This window comes from Narcine bancroftii, chromosome 2 (assembly GCF_036971445.1).
Source record: "Narcine bancroftii isolate sNarBan1 chromosome 2, sNarBan1.hap1, whole genome shotgun sequence".
NCBI lineage: Eukaryota > Metazoa > Chordata > Chondrichthyes > Torpediniformes > Narcinidae > Narcine > Narcine bancroftii.
This window is the reverse complement of record NC_091470.1, coordinates 219,028,066-219,049,907: the sequence shown is the minus strand read 5'-3', so window position 1 is coordinate 219,049,907 and position 21,842 is coordinate 219,028,066. Positions and strand designations below refer to the sequence as shown.

Below are 21,842 nucleotides of genomic sequence, written 5' to 3'. Positions count from 1 at the left end.
CAACATGATTATCCAACTGCACGAAAACCAACAAGGTCGGGTCAGATACAGCAATGAGCTCTCTGAACCCTTCTCCATTAACAATGGCGTGAAGCAAGGCTGTGTTCTCGCACCAACCCTCTTTTCAATCTTCTTCAGCATGATGCTGAAACAAGCCATGAAAGACCTCAACAATGAAGACGCTGTTTACATCCGGTACCGCACGGATGGCAGTCTCTTCAATCTGAGGTGCCTGCAAGCTCACACCAAGACACAAGAGAAACTTGTCCGTGAACTACTCTTTGCAGACGATGCCGCTTTAGTTGCCCATTCAGAGCCAGCTCTTCAGCGCTTGACGTCCTGCTTTGCGGAAACTGCCAAAATGTTTGGCCTGGAAGTCAGCCTGAAGAAAACTGAGGTCCTCCATCAGCCAGCTCCCCACCAAAACTACCAGCCCCCCCACATCTCCATTGGGCACACAAAACTCAAAACGGTCAACCAGTTTACCTATCTCAGCTGCACCATTTCATCAGATGCAAGGATCGACAATGAGATAGACAACAGACTCGCCAAGGCAAATAGTGCCTTTGGAAGACTACACAAAAGAGTCTGGAAAAACAACCAACTGAAAAACCTCACAAAGATAAGCGTATACAGAGCCGTTGTCATACCCACACTCCTGTTCGGCTCCGAATCATGGGTCCTCTACCGGCATCACCTACGGCTCCTAGACTTTTTAACCCCTCCATAAATCTTCGTCCACGAAGCCAAGCCATAGAAAAGAAAGAAGAAATATCTTTTTATGTGCCTTTTTCAATTAGCCATTTTATATTTGTTTAAGTGCGCAATATACTTTTTGACTCGGTTGTTATTCTCGCATCATATTCTGAGAATTTTCCACCCCTTCTCTTGCCCCAAATGAATCAGAGTCAAATGCTCCAGAATTTTGAGCCCTTGGTTTCTGTTACCAATGAGCTGCTGTTGGACTGTTGCAAACAGCTCTGGCTTCCATCTCATAAGAAAGGGAGCTTTACAGGGATATTGTCAATACATTCTCAGTTTAGCAATCTATATCAGATTTTGGTCATGATAATTGGTTAAGTTGAAGTTCTATTCTGGGAAACCCTAAGCACATAAGAAAAAAAACATTCAGGGTGCTTTGGAAGGCTGCATGTGCCGTGACCTACAAGGGTAGACATTAGGAGCTGATAAGTGGGATGAACCGCCATTGCTCTCTTTTTGGTCATTGGATCAAGCAGGCCTCCATCTGCTTTATATGTTTCTCTGGGGGATGGAACGACTGAAATGAAATATAGTATTGCCAGGAAGCTTCGCGTGACATTAACTCTCGAATCTTTGCATGAGTTGTGTGCATCAAATCTTTTTAGTTACTTATTTTTCATTTAAGCATGCAGCACGGTAACAGGCCATTTTGACCCATGACTCTGTGCCGCCCAATTTACACCCCATTAACCTACACCCCTAGTACGTTTTTGCACAGTGGGAGGAAACCGGAGCCCCCAGAGAAAACTCATGCAGACACCGGAGAATGTACAAACTCCTTACAGACAGTGCGGGATTTGATCCCTGGTCTGGTCCCGATCGCTGGCGCTGTAAAGTTGTGCTAACTGCAATGGCAAACGTGCAGCCCTTGTGGGAGAGGTGCCAGGTCATGCAGGTTATGGTCAGTGCAAACGCAACTGAATTTGTACCCTTGACTTCCAGTTGTTGGGATGTGTTTCATATGCGTAACATCATAAAATGAAGCTTAAAGTATATTTTTTCTTATCCTTTCCCAAAACCAAGACAGGTGACATATGTGATCTTACCCTATTTCTGCAAATTAAGTCAAATCTGGAGCTCCTTTGCGAGGTTTATGTTTTTGAGATAACCAGACGCACCTTTTCAGCAGACGTGAGTTTGATATTTCATTCACCAATGAACTTTGAGTGGAATTTCCTCTCAGTGGCAGAGTGAAAACTAGTGGCATTTACTGTTTGTGACAAGTTGTTCTATATTGTATTCAAAAGTTGAGATGCTGTTGACATTGTCTGCCATGCAGGGAGGGCATAGTTCCACATACGATTGGTGTTAACTAGAACAGAAAGTCTTGACATACATTGGTCACAAATTCCTTCCAGATTGGAGGAAAAGAAGTGAGTCACTGTGGCTCTCTTCTGGAGACCTCCTGGTGGTTGGCTAAAAGAGCAATTTGAAAAGGAGCTGGGAGCTCAGTCAAGAGAATCACTTAAAAGCAGCAGGGATTTGAGGAGAGAAAAACGTGTAGCATGAAGTCATAAACAAGGAAGTAATTGTTGCACACAATGGGTTTACTTTGTATTGTTCAGTTTTCTGTGACATTTGCAATGGTTGTGTGTAAGATTGCCACATTATTTAATCGTTGTGGGGACAAGATGACTTGGATAATGATACACAAGAAAGACAAGCTTCGCTGGTAAAGAAATTTAGCTGGGGTGTAAAATGGTCTGTCAATTCCATGATGGCCTTTTTTGTGTTCAAAGTTCAGATTTATTGTCAGAGTACATACATGTAATCACATAAAAGCCTGATATTGTTTTTCCTGCGGGTCAGGCAGAATTTCTACTTATCAGTAGTGCCAAATCAATGTACTCAAGAAAAGTATACAAAAGAGGGAAGTGCAATCAAACTGAAATACAGAAAATAAATATTCAATAATATATAATGTGCAAAGTAACTGTCCTTAAATGAGTCTCTGATTGATTTTATTGTTTAGGAGTGTGATGATGGAGGGGCAGCAATTGTTCATAAAACTGGTTGTACGAGCTTTGTGGCACCTATTTGTCTTTCCTGAGGGCAGCAGTGAGAACAGATCATGTCATGAGTGCTGATCTTTGATGATTGCTGCTGCTCTCCGACAGCAGCGACAGCAGCGTTACCTATAGATGGGGAGAGATTTGCCTGTGATGTACTGGGCCGTGTCAACCTTTTGCAGGGTTTTCTTCTCAGATATATTGGTGCGCCCACACCAGGCTGTGATGCATCTGGTCAGTACACATTCCACTACACATCTGTAGAAGTTTGCCATGATTTTCAATGTCATACCAAACGTCTGCAAACTCCTGAGAAAGTAAGAGGAGCTGACGTGCTTTCTTCACGATGTCATTCATGTGTTGGGTCCAGGAAAGGACCACCGAAATAATGATTCCCAGGGGTTAAAATTTACTCACCCTCCCCATCTCTGATCCCTCAATGATCACTGGAGCATACATCTCTGGTTTCCCCTCCTCCTGCTGTGACGATGTTGTTTGTGCACCATTCAGCAAAGATTTGAATGTCATTTAGGCCCAGCCTCAGCCATCAGGTATCCTTCACTGTTTCCATTTTTGCCTGGAATCTCCACTTCGTACAGGAAATGGCTTTTCGTAGATCCTACCTACTCCTTCTGAAGTGATCTGGATCTCTGGACTTAAATGCCTGTGATCTAGCTCTCAGCAGGTTCCAGATTTCACTGTTCATCCAGGGCTTCTGATTGGGGAAAACCCTGACGATTTGCTGGGGACACACTCATCACCAGATTTCTTGGTGTAATCATTCAGGTCCTGAGCTGAGTTCTTGAATACCACGCAATCTATTGATTTGAGGCAGTCCTGTAACTGTTGTTCAGCCTTCTGTGACCACCTTCTGGCTGTTCTGATCTCTGGAATCTCTCTTTTTACGCTCTGTTTGCCGGCAGGCAGAAGGAGCACAGCCAGGTGTTCGAACTTGCCAAAATGCATGATGTATCATCAGTCACTCAGGAAACTATTGGGGAGAAACCAATAGGCTTTAATTCCCTTGAGAACACAGTATATCCTACTGTTCGGCTGTCCTTTATACAGGCGCCTGTGGAGAGGGGCCATAGGTACAACCGGCCAATAGGCATGCTTGATTAGATAATTATACATTACAGTGGTTTACCACTTTCACCCCTTGTTTTTAAAAAGAGCCCTGTGGGGTGAAGTGGAACTTACACAGTTACACGTTTATCAGGCGGTCTGGTCGTTCGCTGGGACCATTGTAGAACTGATTGCGGGGCAACAGCGGAGTCCTGGACCGTCTTGGGCACCTATTCATATCCGTTGGTATTGTACTGGTGAGTGAGCACCATGCCTGGTGTATCCTCCCTCAGGGTGGAAGCAGGATACCAAAGGTTGGGTGCATTGTGTGCATTCACCGGTGAGGAGAGTGTGGGGTGATTAGCAGTGGTCTCCAGGACCCCTGAGGGACCAAAGCTCCAGGTGGAAACAGTGTCCTCATGTCTATCCAGAATAACCACGTATGCATATTGGGGTTTGGCATGGAGGAGGTGGACCCTTTTGACCAATGGGTCAGATTTGTGGTTCCTCACATGCCTGCGGATAAGGATGGGCCCTGGGGGCATGAGCCATGCTGTTAGTGTGGTCCCTGTTGCAGCTTTCCTGGGGAAGGAAAACATACATTCATGTGGTGTAGCATTAGTGGTAGTGCACAGCAGGGACATTATAGAGTGGAGGCCCAGTTCTCTGGGAGAATCTCCTGCCAGCGGGAGTCTGGGAGGCCCTTTGACCGTAAGGCCAGGAAGACTGTCTTTCAGACTGTAGCGTTCTCCCTGATCACTTGCCCGTTACATTGGGAGTTGTAACTGGTGGTCCCACTCGTGGCAATGCCTCTGGCCAACAGAAACAGGTGCAGCCCATCACTCATAAAGGAAGGCCCCCGGTTGCCGTGGATATATCTAAGGAAGCCAAATAGGGTGAGGAGGCTCTACAGAGTCTTGGTGACTGAGACAGCGGATATGTCCGACCAGGGGATAGTGAATGGAAAGCGGGAGTATTCATCAATGATATTGAGGAAGTATATGTTACAGTCAGTGTAGGGCAGGGGTCCTGTAAAATCGACACTGAGTTGCTCGAAGGGGCAAGTGGCTTTAATAAGTTGTGCCCTGTCTGGCTGGTAGAAGTGCATCTTGCACTCGGCACAGACTTGGATGTTCTTTGTCATGGTCCTGATCTCGTTAATGGAGTACAGCAGGTTAAGAGCTTTGATGAAGTGAAAAACCTGGTGACTTCAGGGTGATAGAGATCATTATGGAGATTTTGCAGTTGGTCGCTCTGGGCGCTGGCACAAGTCCCCCGGGACAGGGCATCTGGTGGCTTGTTAAGTTTCCCTGGCTGGTGCAGGATGTCATAGTTATAGGTAGATAATTTTAATCTCCATAGTGTTACAAGATCAAACCAGCAACCACACAGAAGGCATATCACACAGGGGTAAAGATGAACAATTACTTTATTAACAAAAATTCACCTTCAAACTTTAATTCAAAACCCCCCCTTTTGTAACAATGCCCACTGGTTACTATGAAAATTTCTATAACAGTATAAAACTAATAAATTCCCCAGCCTAAATATAACATATGTAATTAAAATCTAAGTTATATTTCCAACCTGCTCACAGAAAAACTTAGACAAAAAACTTCTATCTCAACTGAAGCAAAGATCATAAACAAAATTCAGTTTGTTTGGTAAACTGAAGCCGAAAGATCTTTGAGAGAGAGAGAGAGAGCACAAAATTCGAAGTTGTCTTGTGTTGTTTGCAGAGAGAGGAACCACAGGTTTGGTCCAGATCCTTCTGGCTGCCTTCGGAATGGTCATCCTTTTTGAAATCCCAACATTCTAAACTGTCCTCCAGACCATGACTCATGCTCTGGGCCACCTTCCACTCCACAGCACCACCCAGTGGGGGTTTATCGTCCAAGTCCAGAAATTTTTAGATCATTTTCTGCACATGCTCAGTCTGTCTCCCACTCTCTCCGCAGTCCACCTTCACCTTGGCTCTCTAAGGCAAACTGTCACTTTTTAACATAAAACCACACAACACATAGGCCAAAACACAACACAGAACTCTGTAACAATAGGTACAACCAGCCAATAGGCATACTTGACCAGATAATTATACATTATAGTGGTTTACCACAATGCAGTCTCGGGAAAGAACAATAGGCCTTCTTTATCTTTCTGTAGCAATGATCAAGAAGGCTGGGACTTCTGGTACAACAAGTTGTGTGCTGGTGGTAATTGGGCAGGGTTTTCTTGAGACAGGCCTGGTTAACATTACTGACTATGATTTGTAGTGTGTTGGAGTGGGGCGTCTCATGTTTACTGATGACATCATGCAGTTCCTTAAGTGCCTGTTTGTAATTGGCATGGGGGGGGAGGGTATATAAATTCCAGTGAGAATCACTGATGAGAACTCTTGGGCTACATCGTGGGGTCTGCATTTAATCAAGATTTACTCTAAGGCGGTGGAGCAGGAGTGAGCAGTGTTGCTGTTAAAGTCAAAGTGAAAATTAACATTGTGTGAATGAACCCAATCCAATCTGCCCTATAGAACAGATTTGGTATTTTATGACAAATGAGAATCTCAAGCCAAGGGAGCATTGGATACAACTGCAAATCCTATGGGAAGAAAAGGCAGAAGAGAGAGAGAGATACATGTTGAATGCCACCAGAATCTCTGCCCAGAATAACATTGCAACCGCTGCAATCGTGTCTGCCTGTCCCACATCGGACTTGTCAGCCACAAACGAGCCTGCAGCTGACGTGGACTTTTTACCCCCTCCATAAATCTTCGTCCGCGAAGCCAAGCCAAAGAGAAGAGACACGCTACTTAGTAAATGTAGAAGGGATCATCCCACTGGTGAGAGCAGTGAAAGAAAAGTTGATGCTTTGTGGTCCATTATAGATTCAAGTTTGCACAAATACAACCCAACCAAATGGTGTTCTCCAATCCTCAGTGCAAGAACATGCAAACACACAACCAGACATAATATACATACTGGGCAAACAAACAATACAAATGCAGTACATATATACAGATATTTTAAAAATAAATATTGTTCATTGAGGGAGGATTTGTACGATAGTTCATTCAGTCGGTTGGCAGTCTCACTGCCCTTGGGAAGAAGCTGTTTCTCAGCCTGGTTGTTCTGGCTCTGATTGTTCTCTATCTCTTTCCTGATGGGAGTAGCTGAAAGATGTGTACAGGGTGACAGGGGGCCTCGGTGATTTGGAGAGCCCTCTTCAGACAACAATCCTGGTAGATCATTTGATTGGTGGGGAGGGTGGTTCGAAAGACCACAATGACAGATGATTCTCTCGCATGGAAGGGGCCTTTGAACCATGAAGAACATTGAACGAATGAATGTTTCATGGAAGTTATTTCTTACAGTGTATAAAATTCAGACCTCACGATAAGCAGCAAAAAAACCGACGAGAAACAACAAGAATTTTAATGTGAACTTGGTTTAGCATGCGCCATAACTATGGTCGTGAATTGTTCTGAAGAAACTTTTGAGAAACAAAGGAGCAATGTTTACAAACTTGCAAAAGAAAACACCAGTCCACTGTTGCTTTTGAATGATAACCATGTAATAAAGATTGTTCAGGACACGTAGACCATTCGATGAACATAGAATATGAACTTTGGGGCTGCACGTTTACTAAGTGAATCAAATTAAATCTGTTGCAGCAATGATTTTGTGTACTGACTAATATCTCAAGAGGTTTGCATGTAGAGAAACAATGCAAACATTGTGCAGTTGGTTCCAATTAATGTACATGATTTTGCTTTGAATAATTCTGTCTGCCTTGAAAGTTATAAGATGATGGAAAATAGATATAAAAATATCTGAATAAATAAGAGTTGATAAAGATGAGAATTGGCTGAGTCCAACATTCCAGTCCTTCTCCCTGTAGGCTTCATCTTCCAAAAGGGGAAGCAAGCAACAGGTGTGCACATCTCTGCCTCTCGGGGGAATGGAAGAGGCTTTGTGATGTGCTGGGTCATCATTAGTAAGTTGGCGGTTGACGATGTTTTGGAGATGTCATGAATAAGCTGCAGCCCTCTGAGAACAAATACCGTATGCTTGCCAAGAGTCAAAGGCCCATCACTCTGACTCGCAGAGCTCTACATTTTAGGAAGCTGTGCTCGCAGGTGACTGTTCCAAGAACGATATCCATTGCGTAAATGTTTATATCGTGGCAGAGATCTATTGAACCAGTGTCTCTTGCAAACCAGAAGTGTGAAAGTATCAATAATAATGTATTTCCTGGGGCAGTTGTACAATTGCAGCCCTCGTCCACAATTGTCCACAGGGTGTGCACAAATGGGACCGTGACCTGTTGGATGCTTGCGAGTGAGGAACCCGCACAGGCTACGGGCTGCTGGAGTCTGGCGCATGAGAGCCAGATATAGGAACTGGGATTCAAGAGGAACCCACGGGCAAGGAGGGGACCCAAAGGGCCCTGGGCATTGAAGACTTGCTCATCAGTGTCGGAGGTGGAGATCTGGGCTCGGGTCGCTGACGGTTTGAACTGAACTGTAGTGCAGCTGCTGAGGCTCTGGGAGGTGAATCCACGGACACTCAGTGACTCTGGGGGTGGGGGGGAGGGAGGGAGTCTCTTTTGCTTCTTTTTCTCAAACTGAGCAATGCCAATGGAGAATCTTTGTCTGAAATGTAATTTTGTGTAATATTACATTTCTGCGTTATTACATGACAATAACATGTAATTTGTATGTATTTGATCTGAGAAAGAAAAGCTCATAAACAGAAGGGGGTCCAAGTCCATAATTCCCTGAAAGATGAAACAGGTCAATAATCGGATAAAGAAGCCTTCTTTTTTCATAGGTCTCTACAGAATACAAGAGTTGAGACATTGAAGTAGGAGTATTCTGTACTGCTGAGGTTGCCGCACAATGAAAGGGTGTAAACATGCAGGAGAGATTGCAAAGTGTCTGATCAAAGAGAGATTCGGCATGGAAATTGGCCCTTTGGCCCATTTGAGTCTGTCCAATCGTCAGTCATTCATTTACACTAATCCTACATAAATCTCATTCTTTAACCTTCCTGTATTGATGTCAATTTCAACCAGATTCACCTACTTTTGGAGCAATTTGTAGTGGGTAATTAACATTCAGATTTCAGGTTTATTGTCAGAATACATCACATATAACCCTGAGATTCCTTCTCTCTGCGTACGCAGCAGAATTACCCGTAATTGGTAGTGCACAGTGTAAACATGTAAAGAATTAAAAGAACTGTAAACAGATAATGAATGTAAAGAAACTGTGCAATACAGAGAGAACAAACATCAGTAAAGTGCACAGGTATGAGTCCTTAAATGAGCCTCTGATTGAGTTTATTCCTGAACCTGGTGGTGCAAGACTTGTGGCACCTCTTTCCCAATGACAGCAGCGAGAACAGAGCATGTGCTGGGTGGTGCGGGTCTTTGATGGTTGCTGCTGCTCTCCGATGGCAGCATTCCCTATAGATGTATTCAATAGTGGGGAGGGTTTTGCCTCTAATGTCCTGGGTTGTGTCCACTACCTTTAGGACTGAGCGCACTTAATAAATGCACCAAACAAAAGCTGCCCTATCTAAGTCTCAAGCATCTAGTAAATCCTAGTCAATATTGGGGAAATTAAATGTATCTGTTTTCTTTTATCTGCAAAGGCATCTGTTCCTCCATCTCCTGCTGGCTGTTGAGAAACCAGTCATGAGTGATTGCACCTTCCTGATTCCTGAGCTCTACCCATGTGGCCCAAGTGGATGAGTCCCCCAAGCCATCCTCTCTTAGTGCAGCTGTGACGTACTGTCTGATCAGTAATGCAAATCTCCCACTTCTTTTACATCTCTCTATTGAGTTGAAAACATCTAAACCCTGGTTCTTTGCACTGCCAGTGCCGCCCTTAGACAACTAGGCACAGAAATAGACTATTTAGCCCATGGCGTCTGCCCTACCATCTAATCATGAGCTGATCCATTTTCCCACTCAGCCCCACTGCCTGACCTTCTCCCCATAACCTTCCATGACCTGGCTAATCAAGAACCTATCAATCTCAGTCTTAAATACATCAAATAACCTGACCTCCACAACAATCACCTGTGGCAGCGTATTCCACAGATTTACCACCCTCTGGCTGAAGAAACTCCGATGCTTCTCTGTTCTAAGCAGACGGCCTTCAATTCTTTCAATCAGATCTCTATAACTGCTACAAACAATGTAGTTCCACAAACTATTTTGGCTCTAAATTCAACTGCATTATCAACATTACCCCTTACATTGAAATGAATATACATCAGCCCATCAGTTCCACAGTGTTCATTCGCATGTCCCTGTCTATTCTTAATTTCACTCTTACTTGACCAAACCTCTACCCACTCCTCAATGCTTCCACTCCCCTCCCCATCACTTGCTGCCTTACTGATTTGGTTTCCACTCCCTCTGCCATGTTGGGTTAATCCCTCCAAAGTAGTAAGGGTAAATCTCCTTACAGAATATTAGTCCCCCTCCAATTTCTGCCTTCTTGGTATGCGTCCCACCTGACCTGAAAGAGAATCCGATGATCCATGTACTTGATGCCCATCCACCTGCATCAGCTCCATTGCCACACATTCAACTGGACTATCTTCCTAATTCTTGCATGGTGACACAGGGATTAATCCTGATATTGCAACGTGAGAGTTTCCCTTTTTTAACCTCCCTAAATTCTCTTTGCAGGACCTCAACTCTCTTCCTCTCTACATCATTGGTACCAATATGGACCACGATCCCAGGCTACTCACCCTCCCTTTTCAGAATGATTTCTCTCCACTCAGAAACATCCTTGACCTGGTGCCAGGGAGGCAAAACTGGAGGCTCACTTGCCGCCACAGAAATGCCTGTCTGCTCTCCTGACAACAGAGTTCCCTATCACTATTGCTCGCCTTGTCTTTGATCTTCCCTACTGCACAACAGAAATAAGTGTGGTGCTACTGATGTGGCTGCTGCTCGCATTTTCACCTGAGAGGGCTATGAACCCCTTTCCCAACCCTGACCTGACAGGTTCCAAAATGGACAGCCATGGAAGGCTGCTGCACCACCTGAATGACCCTCCTGATGATCGTCCATCTCTGGCTGAAACCTTGGTGTGCCCACCTTTCCTGAAGCTCATGTCTGCAGCACTTACTGCCTCATCCGATCCAGACAGTCTTAGAGGCACTGCATCTAGGCAGGTAACTGAATGGAGGATGTAGAGTTAATGCAGGCAAGTGGCTTTGTTATAGATGGTCAGCCTAATCATGGTGGGCTGAATAGGTTTCTTTAATGAACAACTCTGACCATGATCCTATGATATAAGTACTGCAACAGATGGGAAATGTAAATAATCTGGAGTGAAATGTTGGCATCAGTCCTAATGACAATAGAATTAGCAAACCTCACAAAAACCCATTGTTTCCCAAATCTGCTTGGGGGAGAAAACCCTTGGCCTTTTCCTGATCTGGTCTTCATGCAACTCCAGGATCACAGTGAAGGAGTTGACTCTCAACCAACAAATGCTCTGTAATTTTGCAACAATACCGAACGAGGTTGTTTTTAGCCAATCACCTTTACCTTTTGACATTACGGATTTTATCAGGCATTATTAATTATTAAATTAGTTATGTCAAGATAAAAGGCAGTCATTTTTCTTTAATTGTGAAAAAACAAGACATGGTAGGGGTAACCAGGGGTGCAGCTTGGTTGGCATAGGGGTCAGCGCAACACTGTTACAGCGCCAGTGACTGGGTCCAGGGTTCGAATCCCGCGCTGTCTCTCAGGAGTTGGTGCATTCTCCCCGTGTCTGCGTGGGTTTCCACCAGGTTCTCCAGTTTCCTTCCACCATTCAAAACATACCGGATGTGTAGGTCAATTGGGTGGCTGGAAGGACCTCTTACTGTGTTGTATGTCTAAATTTCAAGCTAAATATATATTTTTTTAAATTTTCTAAAAATTTCAGATGCATTAATTTCTATAGACCCATATTTTGGAAGCAAAGTCAAGGTGGATACATGGCTATGTTGTTGATTTAGCACATACAATCAAGAACTAATAACTGCTGCAATAAAATTAATAACTGTAAAGAATTTATCATTTATGGAAATAGGAAGTAAAATTCTTTCTGCTGATAAATGCCATGGATTTATTCTGCAAATTGCAGTAGTAGTTGTTTAGTTGCTAAAGGATCTCTGGGCAATCACATTGTAGTGCCAAGTTGCACTTCTAGTTACCCCGAGCTCCACCCCTGGTTACCCCAAACTGCACCCCTGGCTACTGTAAGGTAAAACATCATGAGATGGGAATGTGTAGGGAGTTACCCTGTACAGGGCAGTAACAAGAAGGGGAGGTGTCCTTGTACTCCTGTTAGGTAAAACATCATGAGATGGGAATGTACAGGGCTGTAACAAGATGTAAATGCATCCTTGTACTTACAAGATAAGAGAGACATTGATGGATTGAGAGGCAGGAAGCTAGCAGGGAAAGGATAGCAACAGTTTTAGTCATTGGACAAGTAATGATATGATGATGTTCTAAGCATGTATCCAAGGGTATAAAAAATCACCATTTTGCTGATAACGGCAGAATGCATTCTCCGACTAACTTTGTTAGTCGCAAGTGTTACAATCCGGTAATAAAGAACAAAGAACCCTGATTTCGACTCAGTCTGGTGTTTGTCTCACTCATTCATGAACAAAGCAGACCTAACACTACCCCGAGCTCCACCCTTGGTTACCCCGAACTTCACCCCTGGTTTCCCCGAGCTGCACCCCTGGTTACCTCGAGCTGCACCCCTGGTTACCCCAGGCTGCACCCTTGGTTACATGAGCTCCACCTCTGGTTACCCCGAGCTTCACCCCAGTTACCACGAGCTCCACCCTTGGTTACCCTGAGCTCCAACTTGAGATTTGAAACTGGACAAGTGGCTGATGTATCAGTGGGGGAGCATTTTGGGACAAGTGACCAACTAATTCTGTTAGTTTAAAAAAAAGAATTGTGGATAAAGGCTGGGATTGGTCCATAACTTAGTCCTAAATTGAGACATGACTAATTTCAGCCACAACTCTAATACCATTCCATCAACAGCAAAACAAACAAGGGGTGCAAGAGGTAATGAACAGCTTAAGTTTTAGATGAGTCACCCCCTTAGTGAATTTTTGCACTTATGATGGCAAATGTCAGTTACTGCGGATGAAGATTGGCTGCAAGCAGACAGCTCTGGTGTAGCGCAGGATGGAGCCTGTATCCCAATTAATCTTCACGCAAGTTTAACAACTGGGAAGGATCTCATCGTGTGAAAGAGAGATGTCCTGAGATCTCTCCACCCCTGGTATTGAGTATACCTTCAGAGTGATCTGCATCTAATGAACATGTAGCAGTCTAACAGCAGAGACATACCAACTCTCAGGTACTTGGTTCACAACAGGCAACACCACCCCTTGTAAAAAAGAAACAGAACCATGGAGGTTAAACACAATGTGCTGTAGGATCTCAGCAGGGCAAGCAGGGCAAGAGGGTGATCCAGGAAGGTCGATGATTCGAAAGGGTCTCCTCTCAAAATATCGACTTCTATTTTTCTCACTGCTGCTGCTCGACCTGCTGAACTCCCCCCCAGCCCACCCCGGGCTGACTGCATTCACCCCCACCCCAGGCTGACTGCAGCCCGTTGCCCATTTTTAACTGGCCTATGAGAAAAATTAAAAATGCTGGCACTGCCAGGGAGCAAAGTCTCAGCACTCCCCTGTGGTGTTCAACCACCCAGTTCGACTGCCATCGGTTCTGTATGAGCTTTAAATGAACTGTTAAATGAGCCAACGTGGTTGAAAACTGCCAGGCTTAATATCGTTTGGCCCGCGACTCCTTACATTTTTCTGTCTGTGGCCCACAACCAAAAAGGTGTGTCTTCCCCTGCCCTATATCGACACATGAATGCTGTCAAATTTGTAAAGAAATAACATGAACATTTATTAATTGAGGAGTTTTTCAAAAATCAGTCGGCATATGCATTTCTGAGAAAGTTGCTTGGTTAGGCTTCTGGGGACTGCTGCAGGACCTGGTGAGTCAGGTTTGGGATTGGCTTGGTTAGCCACTGGTCGAACAGTTCAGGCCATTGTAGCCGAGACATCATGTTGTTGAATATGAAATCTAGTTATTTGAGTGTGGGATGAGTCTATTCAGCCCATTGACTCAATCCACCACCATCATAGCCCGAAAAATATTTTCTCTCACTTGCCCACCAATTAATCCCCCTGTAATGTTTTCCCACCTAACTGCACTAAGGGGTAATTTACAAAAACCATCTGATCTACCAGTACATCTTTGGAATGTGAGAAGACACCAGGAAACCATAGCACTCTCCCTGGCCAAAGGAGATGATGTTCAGTTGTAGGTCATCTCATTACAGGAAGGATGTGGAAGCTGCAGAGGAGATCTATGAGGATGGAGCCTGGATTGGAGAACATGTCTTATGATGCAAGGTCAGCTGGGCTAGGACGAAGAAGAATGAAAGGTCAATTAATAGAGGTCTACAGGATTATGAGAGGCATAGATAGGGTGGACAGCCAGCACAATTTTCCCCAGGTGAGAGTAGCAAATACTAGAGGATATCTGTATAAAGTGAGGGAAATAAAATTTAGGGGCGACGTTAGGGTTCAGTTTTTTTAAGCAGAGAGTAGTTGGCATTTGGGATGCATTGATGGGGGTGGTGGTGGAGCCTGGTACAATAGGGGAATTTAAAAGACTCTTAGACAGGCAAATGGATGAAAGAAAAAGAAAGGTTATTGGCGTATTAACCATAAGATATTAGGAGCAGGGATAAAAGCAGAATTCAACCCATTGTGTCCAATCCACTATTTCCACCATTCATTCTCTCGCTCAGCTCCACTCCCCTGCCTTCTCTTCATACCCTGATTATTCAGATAAATAAAAGGTAGGGAAGGTTTAGTTTGAAGAGTAGGTTTCTATTGGTCTGCACAACATCGTGGGCCAAAGGGCCTGTAATATTCAATGTCTATGTTTGAGAATATTAAAACTCCACACAGATGACACAATCAACCCCAGGAATATAGAACGATGTAGAAATAATCTCATCCATTGTGGTGTTCCAGGCGGCAAGGTGCCGTCCATTTACCTCCAGTTGACCTTCAAGCCCCAATACATTTTGAAAGGTGGGAGGAGACCAGAACCCCTGGGGAAAACCCATGCAGATGCGGGGAGAATGTACAAACTCCTCACAGACAGTGTGCGATTCGAACCCCGGTCTCGATCGCTGGTGCTGTAACAGCGCTGCGCTAACCGATACACTAACGCTCAAATGTTATTGCTCGCCTTTCTGGCAGCTGTATGGAAGGGGAGGAACCTGCAGATGCAGCAACGGTTAAATGTTTTCAAAGAATCTGTCTGAAAATAAAGTAAAATGCTTCAAGGTTTGTATATTCATGCAAGTGAAGTTTGTTCAGTGTAAGTACGGTGTAGTATTTTTGTCCTTTATGCTGTTTATTCTTTATGCAGGCGTCTCAGTTAAGGCATTGTAAGAGTAAGTCTCAAGCAACTGGAAAATACAATTATCTGCCACTTACCAGTGCCCATACCAGGGATTTTATTGTACACTGTATTAAGAAAAATAGTGGCCTTAGTACCAACTGCAGGGAACTCAACTAATCCACTTCTCTCGAGACTGAAATCATTGCAGACATAAGGAAATCTAAAATAAAAACAAAACCCACTACTTTTTTCATTCTTCCTCTTCATTAAGTATTTTTTTTTAATCTGCTCTGCTGGCAGCCCCTTTTTTTTATTCCAAAGCTTTCGGCCTTGAAGGCCAATCCATTCTGTGGCATCTTCTCAAGTGCTCTCTCCTATCAAGAACGTTTCCTTTTTAAACACTGATTATATCTTTATGGACGAACCTTTTTGTTTCCCATCAGTGATTGTTCGTAGTTAAAACTGTGGTTAAATCGTGATTTATTTTATCACTGTCCAAGTAATCACAATTAATTTTAATGTTTTAAGCAGCCCTAATTTAATACATAACCATTTTCTCAAAACAACATTTTTTGATATATGTGCAATTGGAATGTTTCAGGCCTAATGGTATTTCTATTGGGACTGATTGATTTTTTTAAGCGTACTTACAATGACCCAGTGAAATTGAGTCATGGGCTATGGCGGAATTGTCATCAAGCCTGGAGCTTTTGTTTTAATGTACATGACTTTAACAAGTGGCTGATCACGTTTTTGGACGACGTAGGTAAGATAATTCTTGCCTAATGATCCCTGTTCAAATGGAATTAGACAGAAAAAGAGGCCCATGGGGTTCACTCACTTACATTAACAAAATAACCTTCTTAATTTTGCTGAGGTTTAATGACTTGTCAGTAAATATAACATTTAATTGCAGTAATATAAATCTCCGGTTAGCCTCAGTCATTGAGGCAATTGCTCTTTAAAGCCATGAATTGCAGGTTCAATTCCAAGAAGATATAGAGGTATTTCCAGCTATTTTGAACGTTGTGGAAGTTGCTGTAGGTTCAGGTGACTTCCCTGCCTGCAACACAGTATCCAGAGAGGCAATGGGTAACATTAGTGAGCTCCTGTACATATTAGACCAAGCCAATCTCGAGATAACTTTGAAGGGAAGGCAGCCTTACTTCAAATTTGTCTGGGTGGTGAGGCTGTTGGCACTGAAAGCAGTTGTGTACACCTGATTTTCGGCATACCTGAAGAAGGGCTCAGGCCCGAAATAGCCTATTGCTTTCCATGGATGCTGCCTGACCTGCTGAGTTCCTCCGTCTTTTTTGTGAACTGCTTCTAATTTCCTGCCAATATTTGGTGCGTAACCTGAGAGTTCAGGCTCAATTTGGGAATATCATGTCACAGGGTTTCCTTCTACTCATCCCAAACTCCTTCCAATAATCCATCACCTCATCTGATTTGTGAGTTAAAATCAGAAGTGCTGCTTAGGGTAGAAATTATGTTTCAACGAAGGTGCAGTAGAGAGCTACATCATTTCTACTGGTTGATTTTATTTTAATTGTGCCAATTAGTTGTCAAAATTAGTGTCTGTTTGAGCTCAGTTCGGGAGTATTAAGATATTGTTGTGTCCCAATTTGGAATATAGTGTGCAATTTTGGTCACCTAACTATAAATTGAAATAATGCAGAGACAATTTACTAGGACGTTGCCAGGACTTGAAGAACTGAGTTATAGGGGAAGGTTAATCATGTTATGACTTTATTCCCTGGAGCATAGAAGAATGAGGAGATATTTGATAGAGGTTTACAAAATTATGATGGGTATATAAAGAGTAAATACAAGTAGGTTTTTTCCACTAATGTTAGGAGAGATACAAACTAAAGGACATGGGTTAGAAGTTAAGGGGGAACGTTTAGGGGGAATTTCTTCCCAGAGAGTGATGTGGGTACGGAATGACCTGGCAACTGAAGTTACTTTTGACTTTTAAGAATGATTTGGACAGGTACATGGATGGGAGAGGCATGGAGGGCTATGGTCCGGGTGCAGATTCATTGGGATAAGACAGGAAAATAGTTCAGTGAAAACTAGAAGGGCCAAAGGGCCTGTTTCTGTGCCATAGTGTTCCATGGGAGAGCTCATCAATCGAGGTTGGTCTTGCTACTGCACAAACTCTGTAAATGTGTGTATTACATTCTACTGCTGATAATGAGCCAGAGATTCTGATTGGCTTCCTGCACCAGTACCTTGTGAAGATGCCTGCGGCCATCCACCTGATGTCAAACTGCACCATTCCGTTCAACAGTGACTCTTCAGCAGGCCAACCTGTGAGTAAAAATCATCAAACGCTCACTAAATTTTTCTTTGTTTTCTTTTCCCCCCATAAAGGTTGGTCAGGAAGGAGGCAATTGTACCTACCACCAGAACCTGCAACCTTGCTTCATACCGCAGGACCAAGAGAACATCTTTCATATGATCTTTGCTTTCTTCACCAAGACTGGTAGGAAAGTGCTGGTAAGTTTGGGCTGTCACAGCATTTGGAACTGAACTGGGATGTGAGCTGTTAATTAAATGTTGGATAAAATGCAGATGTGGTAATGTCAAAGGAATTGGACCACAAAATAATTTATGAATCAGAGGGCAAGTGGTGTTTGACTCCTGTATTCTGAGCTGGCCATGGCTGTGTACAAAATGAAATGAATCATGTTGGAGTATCATGTGATCATGATTCTTAATTCCCAAATATAGAATACGTTTATTAATTGTGTTCAGGAGGTCCAGGGCCGTCTGCCCTCTACTACACATTAATTGTTCATGACCTATCCCAGAAACAAAACATTTCCTCACTTGTCAGGATGGCTCAACGGTATCTGCACTTCCTGAGAAGACTGAAAGGGGCAAGTCTACTGGCCTCCTTCCTGTTAACTTTCTACAGGAGCTCTATCGAGAACATTCTGGCTGGCTGCACCACAGCTGCCGTAGAGTCTACAAGAGCATTGGATTGGAGGTCAATCCACAGGACCATAAGAGCAGCAGAGAGCATCACTGGAGTCTTCCCCCCTTCCCCATTCGACGTGTTCTACCAAGAGCATTGTCTGGAAGAGGGTCATTGAGGACTTCTTCCATCCTGCACAACAGCATCTTTCAGCCACTCCTGCCAGGAAAGGGATACAGGTGTATCAGAGCCATCACCAGCAGGCTGAGAAACAGCTTCCTCCCACGCGCTGTGCATGTATGTGTGTTATGTCTGGATGTGCATTTGCAGGTTTTGTACCGAGGGCCGGACAACACTTAGGCCATGTGGTAATTGTACAATTGGATGTCAAGAAACTTGAAGTGTCAGAAAAGAAGCTTTCTTTGTGTTTTACACCCCTGATAATGAATGGATAATCATTAAGCAGCCCTGATAGTTCAATTGCGCTTGGGAGTTTACACCTAAAAGCTTCAGCTGGGAGGTTCTGTAATTCACAGATCCTATGACAAGGTAGTTCATTTAAATTAAATTACATGTTCTCAGATTTCACAGTAACACTTTAGGCCTTTTTGGCCCATGAGCCCATGATTCTCAATTACACCAATGAACTAAGAGGAAAGATTATTGACCTAAAATTTAATGATGGGTCACATAAGAACGACTTACCAAAAGGCTGGTCAGCGAGATTGGTTTTAAGGAATGCCTTAAAAAGAAAAAAAAAATTACTTAAAGTATGGCAGCGATTAGGACCAAGATAGCAGAAAGCCAAGTCATAAAAAAAAATGAAATGATTAAAATTCCCCAGTTCTCACCAGTTTAAACTGGATCAAGTGTCCTGACTCTGTTTGCTTGTCCAGTTGCATAACTTCCACACAACTGTACCCACTGACCAGGCTGCTCCAATTGTTCCAACAGAGGGGGATTTGCAACATTTGTTTAAACTCATTCCCCAGAATTATTCCATTTTAATCATTGGGAAAATAAATAAAGGAAAGAAATCTTCATTAGTTTTTGCATCGTGTGAGTCAATAACTTCAGCTTATCTATCTGACTGTATCATATCCTTCGTACCTTACAATTTAAAAAAATTATTTAAATAAAAAAATAAACTTTCTACATTCACAAAAATATATCCTGTGGTCTTTGGTTGGCCTTCCCTTCCTTGTAGTATATTATTGTCAAGTCACTCGTCCGAGTTCTACTGGTACCATGTAACCCAGTACTACCTGTTGCATGGTTAGGTGGTCGACAATTAAACCAGCTACCCCACCATCCAGCAAATACGTGCCATGAAGCGCGGAAAGGGCATCCCTTTCTTCTGGCCCATTCACTGCAACAGAACTTCCCCCAGCCGCCGCTGGATCCGGGAGGGGATGTCGAGAGGGTGGGTCTGGACTTGTGCAACCACCTACTCACCTAAATCCATTCATGCACACAGTTTTCCTTTCTGAGGAGTGAGGTATCCTTGTATCAAACCTCGCAAACTGACTGAAAGCAACCATCTTCATCCTTTGGAATGGTAGCCAGAAGGAAGAAGATTATTCAGCTGAATGAATCTATTTTGATTCCCTTCTGTGGAACCTGTTACACCTCTCCCCTAGGAGCTCCTCTCCTCCTTATTTTTTGTTATTTTCCCTCAGATTTTCCAACATTAGTCCTGGTTCTGGTATTGTGGAGGGAATTTCCTGACTTGGGCCAGTGACAATGAAGAATCTGAGTCATGATTACTTGAGCAACCCGAGTTCCCATGTCCTGCTACCTTGTTCTCTTTGGCGATGGAGGTTGTGGGTCTGAAAGGGTGGCAGGGTTAGCATAGCAGTTAGCATGACCCTGTAACAGCTCCAGATTTCAGATTTATTGCCATAGTTCATGGATGTTATCACATACAAACCTGGGATTCTTTTATCTGCAGGGGAGGCAGAATTACCACTTAATGGCAGTGAGAAAAAAAAGACTCATTGTACACAAATAAATAAACTTACTGTGTAATACAGAGATAGAAAAAAATTCAATAAAGCACAAAAGTAAGGGTCCTTATTGAATTTGTTGTCGATGGTGGAGGGGTAGCCGCTGTTCCTAAGTCTGGTGGTGCGAGTCTTGTCCCACTTCTGCTTCTAACCTGATGGTAGGATGGAGGCAAATAACATGAGCAGGGAACATCGAATTTACAGCACAGTACAGGCCCTTCATCCTGCAGAGTTGTGCGGACCTAATAACTGACTCTAACAACTGCCTAGAATTTCCCTATTGCACAACCTTCCATTTTTCTCAGTTTGATGTGGATGAAAAAAAAGGGGGCTGATGCTATGTTAGAGAAGACTATTAAGTAAGATATTGGATAGAATAAACATGGTCAAATAGAAATCCCTCTTTCTGCTCCAGTGGTACCAGAGAATTGGAGCTCCGCTAATGTTGACTTATTTAAAATGCATGGAAGGAATAAATTGATTATCTAAAGACCGTTTAATTGAATTCTGGTGGTTTCCAATCTGAGAAACCGTATCGGCTGGCATGGTAATGCAGCTGTTAGCGCCATTGCCTTATAACTTGATGGACCTATATTCAATCCTGACGTCAGGAGCTGGCTGTGAGGAATTTTCATGTTAAGGCCACATCATGGTCTGGGATGGGGGACAACAATACCCCTGAGCATAAAAGCCCTACAAAACGTAGTGGACACAGGCAAAACCCTCCACACCATCGAGAAAATCGGAGAGCAGCAGCAATGATCAAAGATCCCCACCGCCCATCACATGCTCAGTTCTCGCTGCTGCTGTCAGGAAAGAGGTACAGGTGCCACAGGACTCGCCCCACCAGGTTCAGGAACAGCTGCTGCCCCTCCACCATCAGACTCCTCAACCACAAACTCCATCAGGGACTTTTGCACTGTTTTTTTGCTTTTGCACAATGAGTTGTTTACATTTCTTTATTTGTTTAGATGTGAGCAGTTTTTTTTTCACAAGACCAATAAGTGGTAATTCTGCCTCAGCTGCAGGAGAAAAGAATCTCAGGGTTGGATAAAATTTAAATTTATAAATTTACAAATGTTTATAAATTTAGACACGATAACTGGCCCTTTTGGCCCATTCGCCCGTGCTGCCCAATTGACACCCAATTAACCTACACTCTGGTAGGGTGAGAGGAAACCAGAGCCCCCGGGGAAAAACCCACACAGACGCAAGGAGAAAGTACAAGCCCCTTACAGACAGCATGGGAATCGAACCCTGGTCCTGATCACTGGCGCTAGCTACGCTAGCCGTGCCGCTGTCATGTATGTACTCAGATGATAAATCTGAAATAAGACAGAGGAGCAGGAATAGACTATTCAGTCCATCTTCGGGACTCCCCCGCCATTTGACCATGTGCTGATCCATTTTCCCACTCACCCACAGTGCCCAGCATTCTCACCATAACCTTGGATGCCCTGACTATCAATCACTGCCTTAAATACACCCAATGACTTTGGCCTCCACAATTGCTTGTGGCAACAAATTCCACAGATGTACCACCCTCTGGCTAAAGAAATTCCTGTACTAAGCTGGTGCCCTTCAATCCTGATGTTG

General features: G+C 43.6%; 1 protein-coding gene and 1 long non-coding RNA gene across 5 annotated transcripts in view; one reads left to right on the top strand and one right to left on the bottom strand.

Moving 5' to 3' along the window:
* itga9 (integrin, alpha 9) overlaps positions 1-21,842 on the top strand; it is a 454,332-nt gene that overhangs the window by 367,638 nt on the left and 64,852 nt on the right. For all 4 annotated transcript variants that reach the window (XM_069920313.1, XM_069920311.1, XM_069920310.1 and 1 more), the window contains one exon: positions 17,694-17,819. In XM_069920313.1, coding sequence (XP_069776414.1) covers positions 17,694-17,819 — 126 coding nt within the window. The remainder of the gene's footprint in view (positions 1-17,693; positions 17,820-21,842) is intronic.
* On the bottom strand, positions 13,834-19,031 carry LOC138755083 (uncharacterized). Its single transcript, XR_011352018.1, has 3 exons — positions 18,946-19,031; positions 17,552-17,630; positions 13,834-14,321 (listed from the first exon to the last, which is right to left on the bottom strand). It is a non-coding gene; the product is annotated as an uncharacterized lncRNA (long non-coding RNA).